Genomic DNA, 24,566 nt, shown 5'->3' on the forward strand with positions numbered 1-24,566 from the left:
CTAATTCATAAAATTACTTGGATGACTAAATAAGATATTTATTAAAGATATTCTGGAAGAGTCTGACAACTAATAAATGTTGGATAAACTGTTGCTATCCTTATCATTGTCTCAATGAAAGCTACAGTTGCTAAAAGCTGGGAATGAGAACCCGTAAAAAATCAGTCCTCCCCTTCCAGGATCTCACTGTTTCTCTGGGGAAAATTATAAACATGCAAGCAAATAGGGTATAGCCAGTCCCTGTGGTAAGGACCAGGATAAAATACCCAGAGTCCTTTATTAGACAGCAGAGGAGGTAGGTGTTAATTCTCAGTGGGTCTCTTTGCAAAGGCTTCATGCAAAGACAACATTCACACTCCATGATCAGGCCACTCTATCAGTCTTGAGCCTGGTGAAGGCTGGCCATTGCAGAATGTGTGCAGATGGTCCGTTGCATGGCAAGCCAGAAAGCATAGGGGCACAAGAAGCACACTGTTCCTCTACTTCTTGGTGGTCTCTCTGATAAAGCCTTGTGATGGATCATAGAGCTAAACCCTGGCAACCTAATCCGATGCAATCACTTCCCAAAGGCGCCACCTTCAGACACCCTCATTAGATCAAGCCTCCAACCATTAATCCACTAACTAACTGTGGTTTAAACACCTGCTTGATCGTGGGGAACTAAATCCTGTTCCATCTGTAACAGCAGTGGTTAGAGGAAAGGAAACGGGAGAGTGGCATTGACAAAAGAGGAATTCAAGTACAAAAAGATATGGAGTTGTCAAAAGGCTATCGCTGGATCAGTGAAATGCAGGAAACAAATGAAAGTGTGATGAGAGGTCTGTCATAGCTTCAACACAGACTGTAGACTTCCCTTGCTTTCCGTGAGAATGGTTTGGTGGCTTGCATATTCCAGAAAGTCAATATTTATGCTGAGCTAATGCTGTCATTCACAGGCAGTATGGTTTGTGGGTTAAATGGCACTGTGCCTCCCCAACGGAAAAAATAACATTTGAATCTAATTGTGTCATTCATGTCCTAATTTTAAAACATCCTATGGTAACACTGCACAGCAAAGGAACACTCCGAGTCAGTAGAACAGATGTAATGTTTTCTTTCCTGATCCATTAGCTCCAACCTCTGAGTTCACGAAATTCTTTGAGTTTCTTTCCGTAGCATGCTGTGCTCATTCATCAGCCTGAGTCATTTTATCTGATTGGGCCCAGTCTCCCCCTCCCTGGTCCACCTCCCTTTGCTGCTGAATAAATCATCCTGGGCTACGTCCAGGTTGGAGAAGGATTTTTATAGGAAAGTTCCATCTGCCTTCAACCTCTCACTTATGCAGGCTGGGTCCCTGGGCCCCCTTGGAGAAAGAATTAAGAAACTAAAGAGGTGCCTTCCTCTGCCAAGTTTCTAACATGGCCACTAGCACAGACTGGGGCAATGCCCACACACAGAGGACACAGCTCTCCACACATCCCGGCTTGGGCTTTACAAAAAAAAAAAAAAAAATCCTCCCAACTCCCAGGCCTGTCTGAGCTCCCTCACTGCTTGCTCCTCGTTCTGGAATTCTCTGTGCAAGACTCACGACCCGTTATGGGTTTTAAACAAGAGCCCACATGCGAGAAGAAGGAAGAATTGCAAAGTCAAGAATTAAACCTCTTGTCTCTGGGACACAGGCTTCACTCATAACGCTGGAAGTAGTGCATGGGGTGGGACTGGGACGTGGAACGCCATTCTGGCTCCCGGCGGGAGTTCTCTCCCCTGGGGCAAGGGATCTCTCTCTCTCTCTCTCTCTCTCTCTCTCTCTCTCTCTCTCTCTCTCTCGGGAGAGGCTGCGGGGGCGGCCAAGAGAGGCGGTCATTTGGGCTTCCACGGGGCGCCACGGGGAGCGCGAAAGCGCTGAGGACCTGACGTCATTGGCCATCAGCTGACTGTGCTCCGCTGGCTACAGCCGCAGTCGCACCTCACCTGCAGCCCGGCTCGCGATGCTGCGGCCGCTCTCGCCCTGCGCACCGGCACCCAGGGAACCCTCTCTGCCTGGCGTTGGCGCCGGCACTGGGCGCCTATGGCACTGTGACTTGGTCCGCGGCCAGCGCCGCCCTGGGCTTTGTCGGCAGCAGCTCTGCAGATCCCGGGTGGGCGGGAAACCTAGGTTCCAGGCTGTCCCCTGAAAATGCCATTCTGACGTCGTCCTCCTCGACCCTTACTGTAAGCGGGGAGAAACTTGGTGCGTGAGGCCTGCCGGGGACGGCCCTGTTTTTAAGCCCTGCGCCCTCCCGCTCTCCTATGTGATGTAGTAAACAGATCGCCTGCCCCTGCCATTGCATCTTCTTGGGGGGGTGGATTTTGCTTTTAGTGGAAAAAGTTGGTTTCGCCAGAAGACGCCCAGGTGGGGAGGGCAAGAAGGAGAACTTCCTTCCCACCTCTCGGGGCTCTGGGAGTCCTTGGGGAAAGCGGCCTGAGGGTCCTGGCTCCGCACCTGCCTAGGAGCAGAGCCAGCGCCTAAAAAAGAACAGCGGAGGAACCGGCTCGCGCGGCCAGCGGGAGCGCTGGACCGCAGCGCTGCTGGAGCAGCCGGCGAGCCGGCTCGCCCGTGCCAACCCGCCGGGGTCTGCTTCCACGCCAGGCCGTGCGGGCGGCTGCTCCGAGACCTGGGGGCGTCCTGGCCAGATCTGGGTGCCAGGTCCCAGCCACGCCCCCTCCTCGTCCCTCCGCCAGCTCAGGGGGCGTGGTTTAGCTCGGGGGCGGGTCTAAGTCGCCGCCGGTGTCTGACCGCTCTGACAGGTCTCCAAATTCCTCCCGACCGCCGGGTACCCGCAGCGCGCTTCGGAGCGCCAGGGTGGCACGCGGTGCTCGCCTGCACCCGGAGTCGTCCCGGGTGACCTCCACGCGGCCTCGGGCCTCCTCTCTCGCCCAAACCTAGCACCCCCCGCCCCCGCCGAGCTTCGGTTCTATAACCCCCAGGGACCCGCACCACCAGTTTCTCGGAGCTGTCTGCCTTGGAGCCCTCCTCACTTTTTGTTTCCCCTGCCTCCCGCTCCTCGTAGCTCCGGGCCAAATGGACTCCAAAGAGCGAAGTGAAGGGGATGGGAACGGTGCGCTACGACCTCTCCGAAGCACAGCTGGAAGCACTGAGCGCGCCTTATAGCCGAGGCTGGGACCCTGGGGCTGGCGCCACCAGCCCCCCACCTTTCCGGGGGAGGCTTCTGGCCAGATACTGCGCTGCGCTGTCAGTCTTCGCCGTGGAAGTGGCGACAGCCAGGAAGGAGCCAAGGAGGGAGCCTCGGCACACCCCTTCCTCCAAATTAACTGTTTGGTGACTTGTTAGTGCTGAGCCTACCACCTCTCCGACACTCCCGCGGGGCGTCCAGCCACCTCTCGGACCCCCGTTCCTCCTCCTTCTCTGCCCCCGCCCCCAGCTCCGCCCCGGCTCCCATCCCGGCGCAATGGAGTTCTCGGAAGGGTAATGTACAGCTGCTAACTTCGCTACCACCGCCGCCGCTGGTCGCCCCCGGTCACCCCCCTGCAGCCGCCAAGCCGTGGGCGTCCGGAGCCCAGTGCCGCAGCCAGGGACCCGCCCGATGCGCAGCAGAAGCACGGCGCCCCGGCGCCTGGGCGCCTCTTGGAGAGCAAAGGCTGCGCCAAGACGCGGAGCCTAGAACCAGCCCCGGAGCCAGAGCCCGGGAAGGGGCTGAGTGGCTCCGAGCGCCGCGGCTTCTGCGGACAAAAAGCCGCCAGCGCCGCTGAGCACGGGGGCTGCGCCGGCTGGCGGGAGGGCGGCGCGCAAGGACGCGAGAGTCCACTTCGATCTTCCAGGAGCCCTTTGCCCCGGGGCGCAATATGACCTGACCTACCAGGACCCTGCCAAGGGCACCTGCAACGGTGCAGCTGAGGAAAGAAGGGCTTTCTGCCAGGCACCCAACAGGAGACTTTCGGGTCTTCAGGACCCCCTCCCCAGCTGCCTCCCCCAGGGCCAGCGCCGGCGGACGGGCGCCATGGAGCTCTCCGATGTGCGCTTCCTTAGCGGCAGCGAGGAACTCTACACCATCCACCCGACGCCCCCGGCCGGCGACGGCGGGAGCGGCTCCCGGCCGCAGCGGCTGCTGTGGCAGACGGCGGTGCGGCACATCACCGAGCAGCGTTTCATTCACGGGCACCGGGGCGGCGGCGGCGGCGGCGGGAGCGGAGGCTCGGGGAAAGGCTCGAACCCTGCGGGCTGCGGCCCCAACCACCACGCGCCTCAGCTGTCCGGCGAGTCCGCGCTGCCGCTCTACTCGCTGGGCCCCGGGGAGCGGGCGCACAGCGCCGGTGGCTCCAAAGTCTTCCCGGAACGCAGCGGGAGCGGCAGCGCCAGCGGCAGCGGAGGTGGGGGCGACCTGGGCTTCCTGCACCTTGACTGCGCCCCGAGCAACTCGGATTTCTTCCTCAATGGGGGCTACAGCTACCGAGGGGTCATTTTCCCCACCTTGCGCAACTCCTTCAAATCCCGGGATCTGGAGCGCCTGTACCAGCGCTATTTCCTGGGCCAGAGGCGCAAATCGGAGGTGGTGATGAACGTGCTGGATGTCCTGACCAAACTCACCCTCCTGGTCCTCCACTTGAGCCTGGCCTCAGCACCCATGGACCCGCTCAAGGGCATCCTGTTGGGCTTCTTCACTGGCATCGAGGTGGTGATCTGTGCCCTGGTGGTGGTCAGGAAAGACACCACCTCGCACACGTACCTGCAATACAGCGGCGTGGTCACCTGGGTGGCCATGACCACCCAGATCCTGGCAGCAGGTCTCGGCTACGGGCTTCTAGGCGACGGCATAGGCTACGTGCTCTTCACGCTCTTCGCCACGTACAGCATGCTGCCGCTGCCGCTTACCTGGGCCATCCTGGCTGGCCTGGGCACCTCGCTGCTGCAGGTGGTCCTCCAAGTGGTCATCCCTCGGCTAGCAGTCATTTCTATCAACCAGGTAAATCTTGCCTGCCCTGCTCTTCCGCCCCACCCCCTCGACTTGTTTAGGAATCGTTCAGAGCGATCCAGGGTTGCCTCCCTCTCTGTGGTCCCCTCCCCGAGCCCCACACTGTGCCTGTCACCAAGGGGAGCCTTGGCTGTGAGTGGGATGGTCTCTCTCCTTCTCAGGGGATCTGGAGCCAAATGACCTCTAAAAGTTTTGACCAACTCTCTATGCTTCTACTGTGATGCTCTTTGAAATTCTCTGACATCAGCTAAGAAAGTCTCTCTGCTCCTCAGGCCCTCCCACCCCACCCTCGACCTGCCATCTCTGGAGCAGGAGACAGAAAAGGAAGGGAAATACCTGTTCTCTATCAGCTTTACCCCTAGGAGTCACAGCTTGGTGTGGGAAGGACCCTGGAGTTCAGAGTTGGGTATCTGTCTATCTCCATGCCACAAATCCTGAGTTTACAAAGGAACCAACATTTGCTAAACATAGACTTGTCGCCAGTCCTGGATACCATCCATGTGTTAATCTCACCCAGTCTTTAGAACAATCCTGTGACACATGAGTTTTTGGGAAAATGTTTATTATGTTTATTGCCTTGGGGATCTGAGATATCATCTCTCATTACAGGATCCAAAACCCAATAAATGAATCTCAGGAATTGGAGAAGCCAAGGTCTTTGGCAAATAATGTGTATTTTGAGTCACTGAAAGGGGGTATTTTGATGTAGATTATTTGAAATATGTAGGTGGAATCTCACTCTTAGGTCTTTTTTTCTCCCTGTACTTCCTTATTAAATATGGATGTGTTTCTGTGAACAAAGTTCATGAGGTTGAGAAGTTAGACAATGATTCTATTGTTTACACTCACTAAACCAGTACATCGTTAATGACCCAGCACTTCTTCACCAAATGCTGGTAGGTACCAGGAGACTGAATTTGAGGGCTTCTTGAAAATTAGGGTAGCATGTCAGCTAAAGTGTTTTCATTTAGAAGGTTGAGGTGAGGTGCGTGGACAGGGATCTGCCTTATGTGTCTCTGGTCTGTCCTCAAACTCAGTGTCCCTTTTTCCATATTAGAAACTTAAAAGTTCCTCTTCCTTCTGGTCAGGTTTGAAGAAATGGGTTTTAAAAGAAGCAGGTACAAGGAGACGACTCTTGGTTTTTAGGTCTGGCATCGTTAGAGTCTTTATTCATCATTGACCTCTGGGCTTCTGGTCTGTTTGGTGCCCTATCTCCTCTCTGATGGCTCTAAATCCATTTCCTCAGGTTACTTATCTGTTTGCCATTTAAAGTCTCTCTGGGTGAAAAAAAAGAAGAGTATATAAAGTGCATGGCTGTGATCATCCGTCATGAAATGGGAAGATGAAAGCTGCTCCAAGGGCTTATCAGTTACACTTCTCCTTGTTAAAGACAATAATGAATTTTATCTCAAAGTCATCATGAACTTGTAATACCCACTTATAGTACATTCTGGATTTTCAAAGAAGTCATATACTTTGTTTAGGATTATATAAAACTATGCAGTGTATTAACTGTGTTTCTCAATCCTGCATGCACCCAGATCTGAGTCCCAATACATAAGAATCTGCTTTCTTCTCAAATTTCTCACTCTCTTTCGCACGGTTCTGTATCATATACTTAGAATCAGTGGTCTTTTCTTCCCTCACTTGTTCCTCTTCCCCTTTCTCCCTCTCATCTTAGCTATTTCCCTTCTCCCCTCCTCTTTCTTCATGTAACTCACTGAGTTTTTCATAATATATTGCAACTATAGGATTATGTGCATAAAATTCCATTTGTTATAACCCACTGCCTTTCATACGGTAGCCTTTCTTGGTACACATTACTAAAAGACTTCATCAAGTAACTTTGGAATAGTATTTAGAATAACACATCCAAAGTGGCAAAGTATGAATATTTTCAAAGTTCTAAGTATAGAGATACTTTTCTTGCCAAATGAATCCAGAAAGTAAATTTTGGCTCCATCTTTGTTTTATACTCTACTCAAATACTACCAGATGGACAAGGATTAAAAATAACCCCCAAATGTCTTCCAATCCCACCTCATCATAAACAATCCTGCACTGTGAAAACCAAAGTCCGGGTACATGCAAGCCACGCTGACTCAACTTTTGGCTCAGATAGGAATTATAGGTAAACTATGCTTACAGAGGTCGAGCCCCCTTTACCAGCTTCTGAAGGGAAAACCAGAGCGCTCTCCTTTCACTTCGGGTGCTGAAGGAGCCTTTTTAAACATTTTCCTTTGGCGCCCTCTATGGGTTCAAGATTCCTTCCTATGTCTTGCACATGGATGAAACGGAGACCTAATTGCTTGTTTTAAATGTCATTTTTGAGAAGGTACTATTTCATTTTCCATAGTTGGTAATATTTTAAGACATACCCAAAACATGACACTGGTTCTCATAGCAACAAGAGTAAAATCCTTGCTCCTCGTCAGGTACACTCAATCCTCTGAGCTGGTTACCGTTTCTCCATATTTCTTTGCTCCTCCTCAGACTCTAAACACATCATCCATTCTTCTGTCTTCAAATTCCCCAAGCTCTTTTCTTATTTGAAAGTCAGAGTTACACAGTGGGAAGAGAGGCAGAGAAAGAGGTCTTCCATCTGATGGTTCACTCCCCAATTGGCCGCAATGGCTGGAGCTGCACTGATCCGAAGCCAGGAACTAGGAGCTTCCTCCAGTCTCCCACATGGGTGCAGGAGCCCAAGGACTTGGGCCATCTTCCACTGCTTTCCCAGGCCACAGCAGAGAGCTGGATCGGGGTCTTGAGCCAGCGCCCATATGGGATGCTGGCGCTGCAGGCCAGGGCGTTAAGCCACTGAGTCACAGTGCCAGCCCCATCCCCAAGCTCTTTTCTTACCCCTTTATTTTTGCACCACTGCCTAGAAGAGTTTCCCCCAGGCCTTCATATGACTGTCACATTCTCAGGGGTCTAGACTGGCATATCCCGTGCTCTTCATTGCATGATTTGTTTTATTTTCTCCAGAACAATGCACTATCTGAAATTATCTTCTTTGTCGGTGTTTACTTTGTTTCTCCTCCCCATCATCACAAGAATGTAAATACCATAAAGGCAAAAGGACATTGTCTATAATGTTTACTTATCCTTAGAATCCAGGAAAATGCTAGGCACATAGTAGACACTCAGCTGTATGAATGAATAAAACTCTTCAGTGTATAAGCAATATTGTGTTGTTCAAAACTCTCCCAAAGATGTATATGCACACACTTATACACATACAATTAAGTTGCCTGTGTGTAAAGCAGTCATTTACACATAAACACCTCTTGGAGAAATCGAAGGACAATGATGATCATCTGCGTTTGCACAATTTTCACACATAACTAAGCTCCTTTATGTCCATTATTGAATCAAAGGATGACAAACATGTGGCATTGTCCTTCCTTTTTATTTCAGAGAAGAAATAGCAGATTCTTAGAAGTATTAAAGGGACAGCCTGAAGATCAGGAGCCTAGTGGGGAAAGGATTCAAACCTTGGTTCCACTGCCAGTCACTCGTCAGCAGCATTTTAGGGTTTATCATTCCAAACATATCAGCATTTAAAATTGTTCAAGAGCCAGGAGTATATGTTTTACTACTCAAGAGAGTAATACTCCATATAGCACATGAATGAGCATTTAATGAAAAAGCCAAAGGAAAATTATGAGGGGAAAATAATGGAATTGATGGGCATAGTTCTTTGTACCTGGCTTATCGTCCTACCCAGCTAGATACAAATGTGTCAACTGAAGGCCATAAACACAAGAATATCATCTTTCTCTGCATTTATGTTAATTCCCTTTAAGAAGGTGGCTCATGTTTAAATTTAGCATTTTCAAGAACTAGCAGACTGAAATGGTAGTACAGTCAGATCACCTTGGCAGCCTTTTCACTTCACTGAAAATGCCATTTTCAAACGTAACAAATGAGCCAGCCTTCCCTTAATCCAAACTATGAGAATCTGCTTCTCCTCCCTCCCTCCTCAAGGAAATTACATCTGTGGCTTGACCAGGCAACATGCAAGCTACAAATACCTGTAAACTCTCGAGATGAAGGACAAATCCCATGTTCAGTTGGACCACCCTTTGCTTTACCCTGTGAATACAGGACATCCAGTAGATTTCTTGCCATCAGCAAAGAGAGTGTTAGGTCTCCTCCACTCAATTAACAGTAAAAATCCTCAATTTCCCACCCAAACACATGTTATTGTCTATGACATATATGATCCTCATTTGTTTTGGGGTCCAGAATGTCATTGGGAATCCTGAGCCCAGTTCAGCAACAGGTAACCTTAGGGCTACAGTTATTGATTCTTTGAGAAGCCTTACCCAATTCAAGTTAAATCAACTACATGTTTGTGATTCAAGCCAATGACAGGGCTGCCTCATACAGATTCTCTCTAAAACCTTGATTTCTTTCCACTTTTTTTGTTTGTTTGTTTGTAAGATTTATTTATTTATTTGAAAGTCAGAGTTACACAGAGAAAGGAGAGGCAGAGAGAGAGAGAGAATCTTCCATCCGCTGGTTCACTATCCAATTGGCTGCAACTGCCGGAGCTGTGCTGATCCAAAGCTAGGAGCCAGGAGCTTCTTCCGGGTCTCCCATGCAGATGCAGGGGCCCAAGGACTTGGGCCATCTTATACTGTTTTCTCAGAGAGCTGGATCAGAAATGGAGCAGCCAGGACTTGAACCGACGCCCATATGTGATGCTGGAGCTTCAGGCCAGTGCGTTAACCTGCTGCTCCACAGCACCAGCCCCTCATTCCAGTTCTTAAACCAACTGTTTATCCTAGCAATTCAATTTATCCATCAGGAAATTCATTATAAAATGACATTATCTATTTAAATAAAATATTAATGATAAGGTTTTATTTATTAGATTATATTTATTAGATTCTTTTACATGGTAGATAAATTGACATCACTGTTATTACAATTAGTATTTGATACTATTTTAATTACTGGTGAAAGTAATATGAGCTACCTAACATTTGAAACTCATCTTGTTCTCATTCTTCAGCTCATTAGTAAAAAGATGGTGGAAATCATTTAGTTATTGGAAAGCTGAGAGGCAGTAATATTTAACCAGAAAGATGATTGCATTATGCCTCCCTCTTGAGGATTCTAAAATGTTACAGCCAGTGGCTAATTAGTCTTGTATGCCTCTTGCTGAGGGAGATAAGTGAAAGTGTCAGTGTGTAGGTGATTTCTCCAAGATCGCTCTACAAGCAAAGGCAGCCAGGTCTGCAAATCCAAGCTAGTTAGTGTTCAAGGTCATGCTGCCAGTTTTTAATTTCCCATGCAACATTTTCTTCCCTGTCTTAATGCACACCCCATCAAACAGTAGAGACTAGAGCCAGAAAAATGCTAATTAAAGAATGATCCTCTAACTTGACTAATAATGAGGGGCATTTAGCCTACCATTTGGCCTTTAAAAATTTCTTTGAGTAAAAATGCATTTTTTGTACTTGGTATGATGGTGGTGTATGATATGAGAAGGTAGTGATTAAGAACGGGGCAGGCTTTGTATATGACCTAAGTATGCGTTTCTGACCATTTGAGTGAAGGTCTCACTGCATAGTAAAGATAAAATGAGTATAATAGATTAGCAGCATCTCTCCAATTTATAAAATTTAAACATAAGTGAATGATAGTATATGTTCTCTGTCTAAGTCTAAGGAGTTTTGAAGCTAACTCAAATAGACAGAATTCTGTGACTACTTAATGTATCACAATTAGCATGTGACTTAAATCATCCCAATTTGGTAGATTATATCAAGGTAAACACTCACATAAGAACATAAATTTACATTAAATGAACATGGCTGGGCTCCGATTTAATGCACCTCACTTATGGTACACATTTTTAAAACACCCAAAAATCCCCATTTCTGTACATTTTTCTTTAGTAAACTCATATATGTTATAAAAAATAATTACAACATTTCAGAATGTCTGAGAAAAATGCCTTTCAGAAATAGGTTTGAGTGTCAGCCTTCCCAGCAGATCCTTCTGAATGCCAGGAAATGGAAAAATATCTAAGACTCTCCTAGTTCATTCTCCTACCTTTTTTCCTGTTGTTTTTTTCTTTCTCCTTCCCTCCCTTTTTTCCATCCTTCCCTACCTATTTCCTTCTTCCCTTCCTCTTTTTTTTTTCTTTCTATGTATACGTGTGTGTTGATAGAGAATGATTTTTGCAAAGGATATTTTTAATGACTGAAATGACCAATTAAAGCACTTCAGCCCTGGCCTGTAGACATCTTTGCCCTGAAGATACTAGCAGATTTGGTGTCTGTGTATTTAGAGAGACTTGTAAAATGATTCTGTGACATGTACTTTGCAAGAGTGAATTACGAATTTGTTTTCCTTCATATCCTATAATATCACCTGACTGGTATCAGTGGGCCAGGGAATAATGAGCTTAGAACTGGGAGGACTTGGGGGACTTCGCTTCTGGAGCAGCAGCCACAATGTCATGCAAAGTGGGACAAATGTTTTAATCATATTTACACTTTCATGATGGATGGTGTTTTAAGAGCTCATCAAAAATAAGTGAAATCAAGCATAAAAATGAAGACTTTAAAAAACATTTTACCCCAGATTGAGTACTGCTGCTGGCAATGTGTAATCAGGACACTACCATGCTCATGCTGATGTGACATTTCACTGTTGCCTAAATATTTCTTAGGATGCTAATTTATTCACTTCACAAATGTCTATTTGAGTGGATGTGTTTATTCCCAAAACATAGGCAACATTCATATCAAACCTCCCCTCACACCAGCAACAGGGCACAATATTGATTCTCTGAGAGACTGATAGGCCTAGAATAAGCCGTTGGACAACATCAGTTCACTTGACATATTGCATCTGAAGCTTATTCCTAATACTTTCCCCGAGCTGGAATTTAAGAAACAGAACTTGAAGGTTGACAGCAAAATTGAAGGTTGATACATAGGTTTGAACCTGAGTTAGCAAGAGAGAAGATTATGTAGATAATTTCTTTCCCTAGATTTTCTTGGGGCTTGTGTAGAAGAATGCGACATTAGCCAGCCTGAACAGAGAAGGGAACCGGTCAAATGGGTCCTGTACTTCTCCAGGAAATGTAATTGCATTTACACATTCAAATTATGCATGTGAGTTTTGTTTATGAAGGACTATTCTAAGAAGTCAGGTCACTTAAGCAACACTTCAGAAGCCAGCTTTTCTCACTGCAAGATTTTTCACAGTCAGCCCTGTGGGGTAGAGGAAGAATGCTGAGCAGGTTAATTAACCATGGAGATGCCAGACATTCCAAGGACGGCTCAGCCACATCTTGATGGGAATAAAAGCCATTTTACCAGCAAACATCATCATGAGACTTCCTTCTCCACAGACAAAATGAACTTTGGACAGGACATGTTGTCAAATAAACCCGCATTTGCTTATTTTTTTTATATCTATTCATTGGGCACCAAAATAGGCATGTGTGCAAATTAAAACTTGAATTTCATTCAGCCGGATCACCCATTTTCAGATTTAATAACTTGCAATACCTTACACATTCATTAGCTACTGGTATTTCTGTCCCATTCCTCCCCTTCCTGCCTTATATGCCCAAGTTCAAGTACTACTAATTGCAAAATATCTTCAAAGCACAAATTCCCCCATACCAGGAAATGATTGTAAAGATATGAACTAGATAAGAAAATAAATCACACTAATGTTCTGAGGCTTCTTTTTAAATGAGTGACTTTTAAAAATTATCATTTTATATAAAATGTCTACACTGTGAAATTTTCACATGAAAACAGAAACTATAACCACCTCATTGTGTAAACAACACATCATTGTCCTGTGTCAGCTGGCTTTCCAGTTGACTAGAAGAAACTGTTTCAAAATATTTTCTTGATTTATATGTGTATCTGTGTGTGCATATGTGATTACATGCTGAATGCACATGATTGCTTATAAAATAGAGACTATTAAGGATTAGGAAATGCGTAATCAAAACGCATGTATTTCTTTGACTCAGACCACAAGGAGGAGAAATGCAACATTAAAATTCTAAAAGAACAGTTGAGAAAGAAGACTAATGCCATTGAAGTCCTGATGATAGAAGGAATACAGGAATGTACTGACTGCCCTCAAATACTTAGGGTTCTGCCACAACAAAGAGATTGGTCATTTTATGGGTATGTCCTAGAAGACCAAAGAATGCCCACTACGGTAGGATTGGTTTTGATTTCTTATAAAATAAGGCTTTGTAACCAATAGACATGTTCGGTGGGCTGCTTTTTGAAATGATGGGATCCCTGTTATGACGTTTCTGCACGGGAAAGCTGAGATTCTTATCAAGGGAGCTCTTTCTTCAAGGTAAATTGAAAGCCACTGGTTCTACATGCAAATCAACATAAGCTGCCTTACAGGCTGACAAGGAGAAGGACAAAAGCCAAAGTGGTCAAAGGCATGGGCCAATGGACTCTTCTTCCCTTTTAGGATCTCTCCAACATCCCTGCCCAGTGACCTCTGCTTGTATTTTAGGGACCAGAATTGTGGCACATTGCCACTCCCAAAGAAGGAAAGGATGGCAAAAATAGATTCAATGCTGCTGCTCCTCAAAAAATTAGTATTTCATTGGAAAGAAAGGGAGAGTGCATACTGAGTAGGAAAATTGTTCAACAGATATTTATTGACTGCTTTCTAGGTTCCAGGGCTTGGGACACATGCGCTGTACAGATAAAGTCATTGCTCTAATGGAGCTAATACTTAGATGGATTTGGGGAGGGAGTTTTTTACTCAGGTGAATGGTTGAGAGGTTTGTACCTGATATTTCAAACCTTCCTGTAGCCCAGGATGCAGCAAATACATTACACTAATGCAAGTCTTGGGAATTCTTTTTATTATAGACATCTGAAGCATGGAACATCAAAGCTGAAGTGAATTTCTCTTAGGAGTTGCATAAAGTCAAAGGTCAGATTCTGAAAGAAATAGTGGTGTGTAACTCTTCCTTACTAATAATGGAGGGTAAAAGAACCCTTTGAAAGAGGTAAGATGCCAGTTATTTAAGCATCACATTGTCACAATCTGAGTGCCTACCAAGCTTGGTGACCTGAGGACATGGTGTGAGGGAGTGTCTGCGCTATGCAGGGGAAAGCCTGGCTGTTCTTCAGCTCTGAGATCTAGCGGTCACTCTGTGTTTACAATAACCACATCTAAAACCTGAAGAGCTTCTCTGGAGCCCCAGGAAACCCAACCACCAATGAAGGGAAGGCTGGCAAGGAGCTCCCACAAGGCTCACATCCATTTGCTTGGTACATTGCTGTGCCTTGTATGTTCCTCTAAAGCAGCAACATCATTGAGAGTCCACATGCCAACCAGACTGTGAGCTCCTAGAAGTCAAGGGCTGTATCTTGCTCTTCTTTGTGTCCTTAGCTTCTGCCATTGCACCTGGCACATGGATGACTCTGAAAACCATACTTTTAAGGGAATGGGATGAGGAATATGATGTAACTATCTCCCTCCCCCTACCATCTCTCTATCTCTCTCTTCCTTACACATAGTCGCACAGTCATTAACAGAGAATGAGAAACTGGTAAGAGAAATCAGTTTCTCTGTTCAGTATAGGCAAAAGTACACCAGGAATTATCCTATCAAGTACTTAGTGCAGTTGTGCAAAGAACTGGAAGCTCAGTTTTTGCTATACAAATGCTAAATCAGTTATAAACAATGGGAAGAAAAATGCAAGTGAGTATCCACACTATTTAAAGAAAACAATATGGACCTGAAAATTTTAAATGGATCAGGTTAACCTACTTAAAATAGAGTCCAAGTACAGCATCATCCAGTCATCCTTCTTTGTGCTTCAGTGCCGTGGTTCTGAATCCTAGTCTGTAGCTCAGGAGTTCCTCACTTTATGGCACACTCAAAATCACATGTTTAACTTGGTTTCTTAGGTATGTGACCTTTCCCAAATGCTGGTGAAGTAGGCAGGCACACAGGTTAAAATTGATTAGGTTTGTGAGCTGGAAGACCATGCCTTCGCCACGCCTCTGTGTGACTTCACGCCCTACCTGATACCTTCAGCATGCCCCTGTGTGACCTCATCCCCCTACCTGGCCACACCTGGGTGCCCGCCAGCCAGTCAGGTTAATTAATACTCCCCTTTGGAAGTGGGTTAAAAGCCCTAGGACACTGTGTGTCCTGGCCCTTCTCTTTTCCCTGGCCTCTTGCCAGGAGGGCCTTGTTGTAGCCCAATGCCTCCAAGGCTTCCAGGCCTAGATGCTCTTCCACGTGGCTGGTTCCTGGTGCTTGGTATGAACCCCTATTTACCTCTCTTAAATAAATAAATAAATCTCACTTTCCTATGCATCTTTCTCACTAAATAGAAGCTGCCTCGTTTATCTGTGCTGGTATTTAGAATTCTTCTCTAAATATTAGGCAAGAACCCTCTCAGACTTATTAATATTGGGGATTTATTAACAAGCATATGGTGAAATTGTAAGGCACCCCAAATTCTGGTAGCACATGTGGCACCCCAGATAGTACTTCTGGGGAATTTTAAGGGGCCACATTTTTGTATAAATTTTAGGGGGTCGTGTCCAATTTCACTGGCATGTCCTTTGGCTTAACCCCTGTCTGCCAGATACCCTCCTGCATTACATAGGTGCAACAGTAGGTAGAAGGTGCGCCAGCCTTTCCACCTGACTCCTGGACTTCTGAACAGAGATGACCTGACTCATTCCTCGGGGGAGGACATTGAACAAAGCAGGCTGACTTTGTTAAGCATAAAACTAGATAATTAATTAGTCCTGCAGCATAAAGCCTATTGCCTGAAGACCAGGTTTTGCCCTAACTAGATCAGTTATCTGCTGACTGACAAGAAGCAAATGAAGGACCAATTTTAGGTATTGGAGCCTAGTAGTTAACTAAAACAGCCTTTATGAAGTCTGAATAAAACTATGAGAAACTCTTCTGGTTTTAGTTCTGTGAAGCATTATCCCATTTAGCTCATTTTTCTGCAGTCAATTAGTTTAAAAAACAAACTCAGGAAAAGCAAATTTGCTTTCTTCTGAGCTCAAAGTCAAGCACCTCTCTCCCCCATTACTTTAGAGAGTCCCCTTGGTCTATTGGTGGTAAACTATTCATTGGAAAATGAGTTCACAGTCCAGTGGTCAGTCTTCAATTGGCACAAGGTCTCTTCTTTTCTATTTATGACACAGAGAGATATTGCCCTCTTACAAAGTGAAGTAATGACATCATATGCGGCTTTTGGGGCTGTGCCCTAGCCATCTCAGCCAGGGTAGAACTGTGCCAATGGACAGTTAAAGACATTTTTGAAATCATGGAAGTCCATTTCCTTAAAAATGTACAAACCACAAATTCTCATCCTATATTTGCTATGGATTTTTCTCAGTGACTTTGGCAAAATAAATAGAGTGGCTTCTTTGGGCAAAAATTTCTTCAAACCTAGAAGTACAGGGGGAAAAAATGCAGAATTCTTGAGCTAGACGTCCCTTCTCTTCCTACAGCATGATTCGTTGCCTGCCCATCCTTCCTGCCCCGTGTTGCACAGCTATTGGCCTCCAAGTCCCTCTTGCCAGCTGGACAGTGGCCCTCACAAAATCAAAGTGGTACTTAAGTCATTGTTGAGCTTCTACAACATGGCATAGCACTGACTGCATGCTGTTCCTTCTTGGATACCTTTAGGACTTTAATGTTGGTACTCCTTAGATTTCCATCCTGTATGTCTCCCTATTATCTCACTGTATAATCCCTACTGAGCAATAATCAAACCCCCCCTCTCCATGAACAACCATGAGCCTCTGTGCTGCTCACTCCTCACACGTTATCTCCAACACAGTTTTCTCTGCCAAGCCTAAGACCAGGAAATCTAGTGACCTTCGCAGTACCTCCATCTAAGAGTCCCATAGGCAGCTCAACGTCAGCTCATAACACCAACCCCCTCCTTTTCCACATCTGTGTGAAAATCTGATGATCTTGTCTCCCATTGCTGGGGGCCATTCACAGGTCTCTATCCTACTCTTTCTGTGTTAGTGCTTTACTCCCCTCCCCTATTTCTCAAGTCTGTCATTCCCCACCTCCCACCCAATGCGACCTTTCCCAAATGCTAGTATGTTTATCAAATCACTCCATTGGGAAAATTCTGTTGAATATCATCACCAGTTTCTATATAATCTGTTGCCTCTGCCTACCTGTGTTTTCTAGAAAAATTCTTTCCCTTCTTATCTGTCAGCATTCACTCAGGTATCACCAGTCCCAGAAATCCTCTTAGACTCTTTCTCCAAGACAACTGCCAGCTTAAAAATATGTGGCATGTGCTTAATTTGAGAATACTATTTTTTTGACATTCACGATCTGACCTGAGGTTAGATTTTTAAGAGAAGAGGGGAAGATAAATGTTACAGAGTTTGACAGAAAGACAGGCAGCCCTTCACCCAAGACTCTGCCAATGGGAGAATATTTTGTTGAGGCAGGCTATGAATCAGGCCAGCACATTTCACAAAGAAAGCACTGTCTAGGGATCATGGCAGAGGGTGTTGATTTAGAACACCTGGGATTCGCCTGCCATTTATCGATTTCATGGCTCCAACTAGGGCCTCAATCTTACTCTACCTCACTTTCTTCACTATAAAATGGAAAAAAAATAGTACCCCAGAAGGTTATTGAAGAGATAAACTAATACAATGGAGTGTTTAGATCAGGGCCTGGTAAGGAGGAATCATGCAATGCATTTTATTTGTAATTATCATTTGTTTCAGAATACTCACTTTTTTCCATGAGTCATTTGCCCAAAGAAGCCATTTTTCAGGCTTCACCTGGCAAAACTCATTGGACCTTTGACACAGGCTTTCCCAACGTTAGTATGAGTAGAAATCACTTAAATCTCTTTCTAAAATTTGGATTTGGGAGACACCCAAGATTCTGAATTTCATTTTTTTCTTTTAATTTTTTTATTTATATAAGGTGAACAAATTTCATGTATTTCATATATGCAGATTTGTTTATTCATTTGTTTGAGAGAATAAACTGCAGATAAAGAGGGAGATAGAAAAGTCTTTTCATCCACTGGTTCACTCCCCAAATGGCCACAATGGCCAGAGCTGGGCCAGTCCAAAACAAGGAACTTATTTCGGGTCTCCCATGAGATGCAGGAGCCCAAGTACTTGAGTCATCTTCTACTGCTTTCTCAGGCCATAGCAGGGAGCTGGATTGGAAGAGGAGCAGCCAGGACAGTGGCAGCACCTATGTGGGATGCCAGCACTGCAGGCGGAGCCACAGCCCTGGCCCCTCAAATATGCCGATGTAAGAGCATAATGGTACTTCCCACCCATGCTCCCACCTTCCCTCCTCCTTCCTTTCATATTTTTGTTTTAATTTTTACAATGACATACTTTCAGTTTATTTTACAATCACAAGCTTAACCTTCTACCAAATAAAAAATTCAAAACAAGTGGCTAGGAAAGGTAGGCTGCAGATTATCATTCAGAGGGCAAGGTGCTGGTGTTGTTCAGCACAGACCCCGCATTCTCTGCAATGGGTCTCTGCTATTCCACCAAGTAGGTGTTAAGTCCCTGTCCTCTGGTTCCAATGCCTTTAAATTGATCTTTGTCCATTCAGGATACCATAACAAAATATTATATGCTGAGTGGATTATAAACAAGAAACATTTATTTCTCATTGTGCTGGGGGCTGGGAAGGCCAAGGTCAAAGCACCAGCAAATGCTGTGTCTGGTGAGGGTTTGCTTCTTGTCTGTTATGGCCATCTTCTCTCGGTGTCTTCACAGAGTGGCAGAAATGAGGCACTCTCAGAGGTCCACTTATAAAGCAGCCATCCTACTCATGAGAGCCCCATCATCTCATGACCTGATCACCACCCAGAGACCCCAGCTCTTAACACTGTCACTCAGGGACTCAGCATGTGCACATTTGAATCTTGAGGAGGGGATACAGACGTTTCAGACCGTGGCAACATTTATCCATCATTTATTCATTCCTTCATGTAGCCCTTTGAATGACAAATACTTATGGAGTACCATGGCTTGCAAGAGATAGCCATCAAAAGATAGCAAAAACACTATGGCAAGGAGACCAATCCAGGACCCTGCTACTAGTTTATAACCCAGAGCTAGTGACAGCCATCAGATAACGACCTTGTTAAGTAAATGATTTCGAACCCAATGAACTGCTTTTAAGGCAGATTTGTTGCAGAGCCATGACTAGGGTAAGGGGAGTGAGGGTGTAAAACTCAATGAGGCGCTTACTCTCAGGCACCAATCCTGCACCTTTACAAACCTTACAAGGAGCAATCCCCAGGGCCCATGCTGTGGTGTTTAGGGTAAAAGCCGCTGCCTGGGATGCTGGTTCAGAGTCCATGCTGCTCTGTTTCTGATCCAGCTGTTTGTTAATGTTAATGTGTCTTGGAAAGCGGCAGAAAATGACCCAAGTGCTTGGGGCCCTTGCAGCCATGTGGGAGGTCTGGAGGAAGTTCTTGGCTCCTGTCTTCAGATCAGCCCAGCTCTGGCCCTTGGGACCATTTGGAGAGTGACCCAGCAGATGGAAATCATTTCTCTCTCTCTCTCCTTCCCTCTGTCTCTCTCTCTGTGGCTCTTCTTTTGATAATAAAAAAAAAAGAAAAATGAAAAACAGAAGGTGCAATTAATCCAGTTTTGTGTTCCTGGTACCCAGTTTGCCTCATTCTAGTCCTGGTCACTGATTCTATTGGAAAGAAAAAATCTGACTAGAACTGATTTGCAGAAATTATTTTTAATTAAAATCTGAAAAAGGAGATACCAAGTACGACTGGAATAATGCATTTCTTATTTCTGCTACTGAGCCATGTGCTTTTTGAGAACAGGGTCTGTCCTTTTCTATATCTTTGAAATAGACACTGACACATCCCAAGGGAAGCTTGTAGCAGCGCCTTGTTGAGTAAATGCCTGTCAATCACATTAGCATCAATACTGCTGCTTCCCTTTTATGCATGAGGATGCTGAGCTCAGAGTGGTGACATCATCTCCCTTCAGTCACATGACTAATCAGAGCTTCCAATCTACAACTGTCTCACTTCAAAGTTGCCCCCTGGGCTTGGTGGTTTGTTATGGCCACTTTGTCTCAATTAAATATGCTAGTTCCTGAGGCAGTAAGTTAAAAGTAATAAAGAAAAAGAGAAAAAATGAAAATTGGATTCTTAGTAGTAGCCATGCTTATGATAATTTCTATTGAACAGTGGAGCCAGGCAGATGGTACATCACATTGAAAAGAGCACCCAAATAGTCCACAGAACACCCACCTCAGATTTTATATCCAACACAGGGTGGCTTTGTACAGGCCAATCAAATTGTCTTGGCTGCAAAAAAGAATTTCTCATTGCTCCAAAATTCTATCACTATGAAACAATTTTTGAGTTTCCTCACAGCTTGAAGAAATGCTTCCCATGAGTTGTTATGAATATGGGTATTTGTGTACTTTCCTGGTTTATTTGGTTTCCAAGATCAGATAATGGCAATCCTTATGGAAAACATAGTTTGTTGTGGACTTTGACTTCTGAGAAACTTGGGGAGATAATTATGAGTAATGATTTAGCAAATACTGAGAGAATTACTTACTAGATGGTGGCTAATATTTAATTTATTTAATTCTTTCTATTGGCCTAATTGGATTGGCACCGTCAGTTGTAAAATCTTATGTTACTACAGACATCCAGTGTGTTTTGAAGGGACTGGTAACAGTAATAGTTAATTGGTAGACAATTGTTTCTTTTCAGCGTGTAATTAGTGACATCATGGTACTTGTCAGAATTGCCTATCTGGTTCTTATCAAAATGTGCATGTTACTTGCGATCAACAAGCCACTGTATGTCAATATTGCACAGCAGTGATTGAGCTAGGCATTTATACAGCTTGAGAATCATGACTGGGAGTTTGGCTTTGGTGGTTTCTTCTTATTTGTGGACCCCGGGAAACAGACAATATGGCCTTCAGACACTCATTGAATCCTGCTGTACTTTTTAGTCACATCATCCTTAACAAGATGAGAATAAGATACTTGCTATTAAAACCTCACTGCTAATAAAGGAGTTTATGAATATTAAGGAATTTTGAACCAATAAATGGCTATCAGCAAGCACTCGCAGTGGTATTATTAACATTTCTGTAAAACCAGAAGTATGCTTAATGTGATCACACAGGATCAGGCTGCACTGCTGTTTGGTTGGCATAAAACTCTGCCATACCCAGGACAGTTGTCAACAGGTGAGTTAACCTATGACCACCTGAGTGGTGTGAAATCAACAGGAGGGCTCTACCATGTCAACTATTGCTGGCAGCAGTGATCACTGCCTACTAGGAGCAAACATACACCTCAAGAGAGACAGTTTCAAACTGCATGTTACCACAGCATTCCCCCCACCAGATACAACTGACCTTCTTTAGGACTCATTCCTTTGACATGTATCCGAACATTTTATGTGGAAAAAACCCATTTGCCCTTAATGCTGATATATCTTCCTAAAGATCCCAACATGCAAGTCTTTATCTGTGTTAAAATCATTTCCTAATTTTGAGGAAGATAGATACAAATTTTCATTCAGCTTTCTACAAAAAAAAAAAAAAAAAGACTCTAGTTAACACGCCTATATCCCATATCGGAGTGCATTCCTGGCTACACCTCCTGACTCTCCCTTCCTGCCAGCACAGTTTGTGGGAGAGAGCAGTGAAGGCTGAAGTAGTTGAATCCCTGCTATCCACATGGGAGACCTTGTCTGAGTGCCTGGGCCTAGCTTTGGCCTGGCCTAGACCTGTCCATTGTGGGCATTTGGGGAGTGAATCAGCAAATGAGAGTTTTTCCATCTGTCTGCCTGTCGAATAAATAAATTTTTAAAAATGATTACAAAACTAATCCATTGACAATAAGACTGACTAGTAGAAAAACTCATAGCAAGTTAAATATCAAGTTTATTCAAAAAAAAAAAACAGAATGAGAAACAAAATTTTAGAGTGACAGGAGGTCCTGTTTCAGGCTAGGCTAAGCACTAACATACAAATCAAATGAAATGGGTGCTTGCCTATCGGGCAAGTTGAAGATCTACTCTCTCCTTGTTGCTTGTCATCCTCTTCTCCATAACCCACAAGGCACTGCAATTGTCCACCAAGTGATTGATAAATACTCCTCTAGAAAACCCCTCCTTCTAGGTGTTTGAACACTAAATTCTTAACAAATACTCTTTTTTTTTTTTTTTTGACAGGCAGAGTGGACAGTGAGAGAGAGAGAGACAGAGAGAAAGGTCTTCCTTTATCGTTGGTTCACCCTCCAATGGCCGCTGTGGTTGGCGTGCTGTGGCCAGCGCACCGCGCTGATCTGAAGCCAGGAGCCAGGTGTTTCCCCCTGGTCTCCCATGCAGGTGCAAGGCCCAAGGACTTGGGCCATCCTCCACTGCACTCCTGGGCCACAGCAGAGAGCTGGCCTGGAAGAGGGGCAACCGGGACAGAATCCGATGCCCCAACCGGGACTAGAACCCCGGGTGCCGGCACCACAGGCAGAGGATTAGCCTAGTGAGCCACGGCACTGGCCAACATATATTCTTAAAGAGAAAGTAAGGAAACAGAACACAGCCACTTTGACAGTGACTTATTGGTGCTGTTGGTGGTGGTGTTGGTACTGGCATTGGTCGGTGTGCATCAGAAAATGATCCATTTGTTTCAGAGAATACTTGGTACAAGCCCACCATTGTGAGGCCTAACATCTCCTGTTCACAGGCTATATCCATATCTCTGTGTTAGGTTTTCACACATCCTGCCCACTCCTAATGATACTCTGAATGATAGTATGGTAACTTCCATTTTGAAAATGAAAAAAGTGAGTATCACAGAAATTAGCCTGGCTAAAGTCATTCAGATTATGTGTGGCTAAGTGAGGATTCAAGCCTAAGTCTATTTGGCTCCAAATATACATGGGTTCCCACTGCTACTACTACTCTCAACCTGGACATTCCAGTGGCCACTTAAGTAAAGTTATATTCACATTTAGTCATTCATATTCCATTCACTAATCAACTGTCCGCTGGGTGCTAAATTTGAAGAATGAAAAGCCAAATTAAACATATTTTATACTCTTGAGTCTTTTCTATTACCAGAGCAAGAAGGCAAAACAGAAAAGCTATCTGTTAGTACCTGAACTGCCTCGTAGGTTTCAGACTTCAATGGATTCCATACACTGATGCTCTAAAGACTTGAGAAATGATATCTTCATTTACCTGACCTTGTGGCCATGCCTCACATGTAGGAAATAAAACTAAGAAATCTAGACTTAGATGAGGTTAAAGTTCTGATGACTTCACAGTTCTCTTTCTTCAAGACCAGATTGGTGTGCACACCAGATGGAAAATGAAAAGAATCATTACGTAAATTATCAAAATCTTCAGAACAAGCCCTTATTTTCATCCTGATCCCTACAAGCTAAAACAAATTCCTTGCTTTCCTGCTTATATTGTTGAAAATAATCCAGATTTAGTTACCCAAATAATTCTGAATTATCCAAAATTGTTCCTGTATGTGCTTTAAAATGATAAACCATTTGAGAGCATACGTGGTAACCTGGGGCAGATTTCTTAACATCAGCTATGTTTCATATTCAACTAGCTGACTACCAATAGGAATTGTCCCTTTTACCTTGCACACAGAACCAGAGTTTGATCTTTATTTCCAGCTGCATTCCAGGAGGATTTGGGAAAGCATTTAATAGATGTTTGGCACAGGCATTTGACACAGCAATTACAACACCTTCATGTCATAGCAGAGTGTCTGGGTTTGAGTCTCAGCTTTGCTTCCGATTCCAGCTTCCTGTTAAGATGCACCCTGCAAGGAAGCAGGTGATCATCAAATAGCTGTGCTGATGTCACACGCATGGGCAACTCAGATTGAGTTCTGGGCGCTGGGTTTAGCTTGGTCCAATCCCTGCTGTTGTGGACATTTGTGAAGAGAACCGGTAGAAGTAAGACTTCTCTCTCTCTTTCTCTCTATATCTCTCTATTTCTCATTACCTGCCAAAATGAAAATCAGTAAAATATCTTAAATGATGCCTTATCTATCTGGGAGACTCCCCTTTCTCTCCCACCCCAACCCCTTTAGCACATGTGTGACTCTTCCATAACCATCAAAGACCATAAGACAGATGGAAGCCAACAGAGGATGGAGGACCACAAAGGAGCAAGAACTGTAGGACACCTATGGTACTATTAAGTTACCACACCAACCCTGCACTGCTAATTTCTTGGACAGTTTTAGTAATATAAAGTTATAGTTCATGTTTTCTTTATCCAGTTTTACTTTGGTTTACCAATATCCAATGCCATTTTTAATGAATACTGCCTGCTAAATACAACCATAGTGCATTGTTCAATAAGTTAACATTCACTACTCCTTGACTGAACACTGCAATTACAATTCTTCTGTCTTATGCATGGTAATATGATCTTCTAAGCAAGGATAGAAATTTTTATTTTATAAGTATTGTTTTATTTTATTTTATTTTATTTGTTCCATACTTGAGATATGGGGAACAGAAAGACCCAGGTCAGATGTTATGACATCTGATGTATAATTTATAGCGTTAGAATAA

General features: G+C 44.6%; 1 protein-coding gene across 1 annotated transcript in view; it reads left to right on the top strand.

Moving 5' to 3' along the window:
• Positions 1–3,977: 3,977 nt before the first annotated feature.
• Positions 3,978–24,566, top strand: part of ADCY8 (adenylate cyclase 8) — a 252,622-nt gene continuing 232,033 nt past the window's right edge. Inside the window, exon 1 of the mRNA XM_062189454.1 lies at positions 3,978–4,940. Within this exon, the coding sequence (XP_062045438.1) occupies positions 3,978–4,940 (963 nt within the window). The remainder of the gene's footprint in view (positions 4,941–24,566) is intronic.

Source organism: Lepus europaeus, chromosome 4, assembly GCF_033115175.1.
Source record: "Lepus europaeus isolate LE1 chromosome 4, mLepTim1.pri, whole genome shotgun sequence".
NCBI classification, from domain to species: domain Eukaryota; kingdom Metazoa; phylum Chordata; class Mammalia; order Lagomorpha; family Leporidae; genus Lepus; species Lepus europaeus.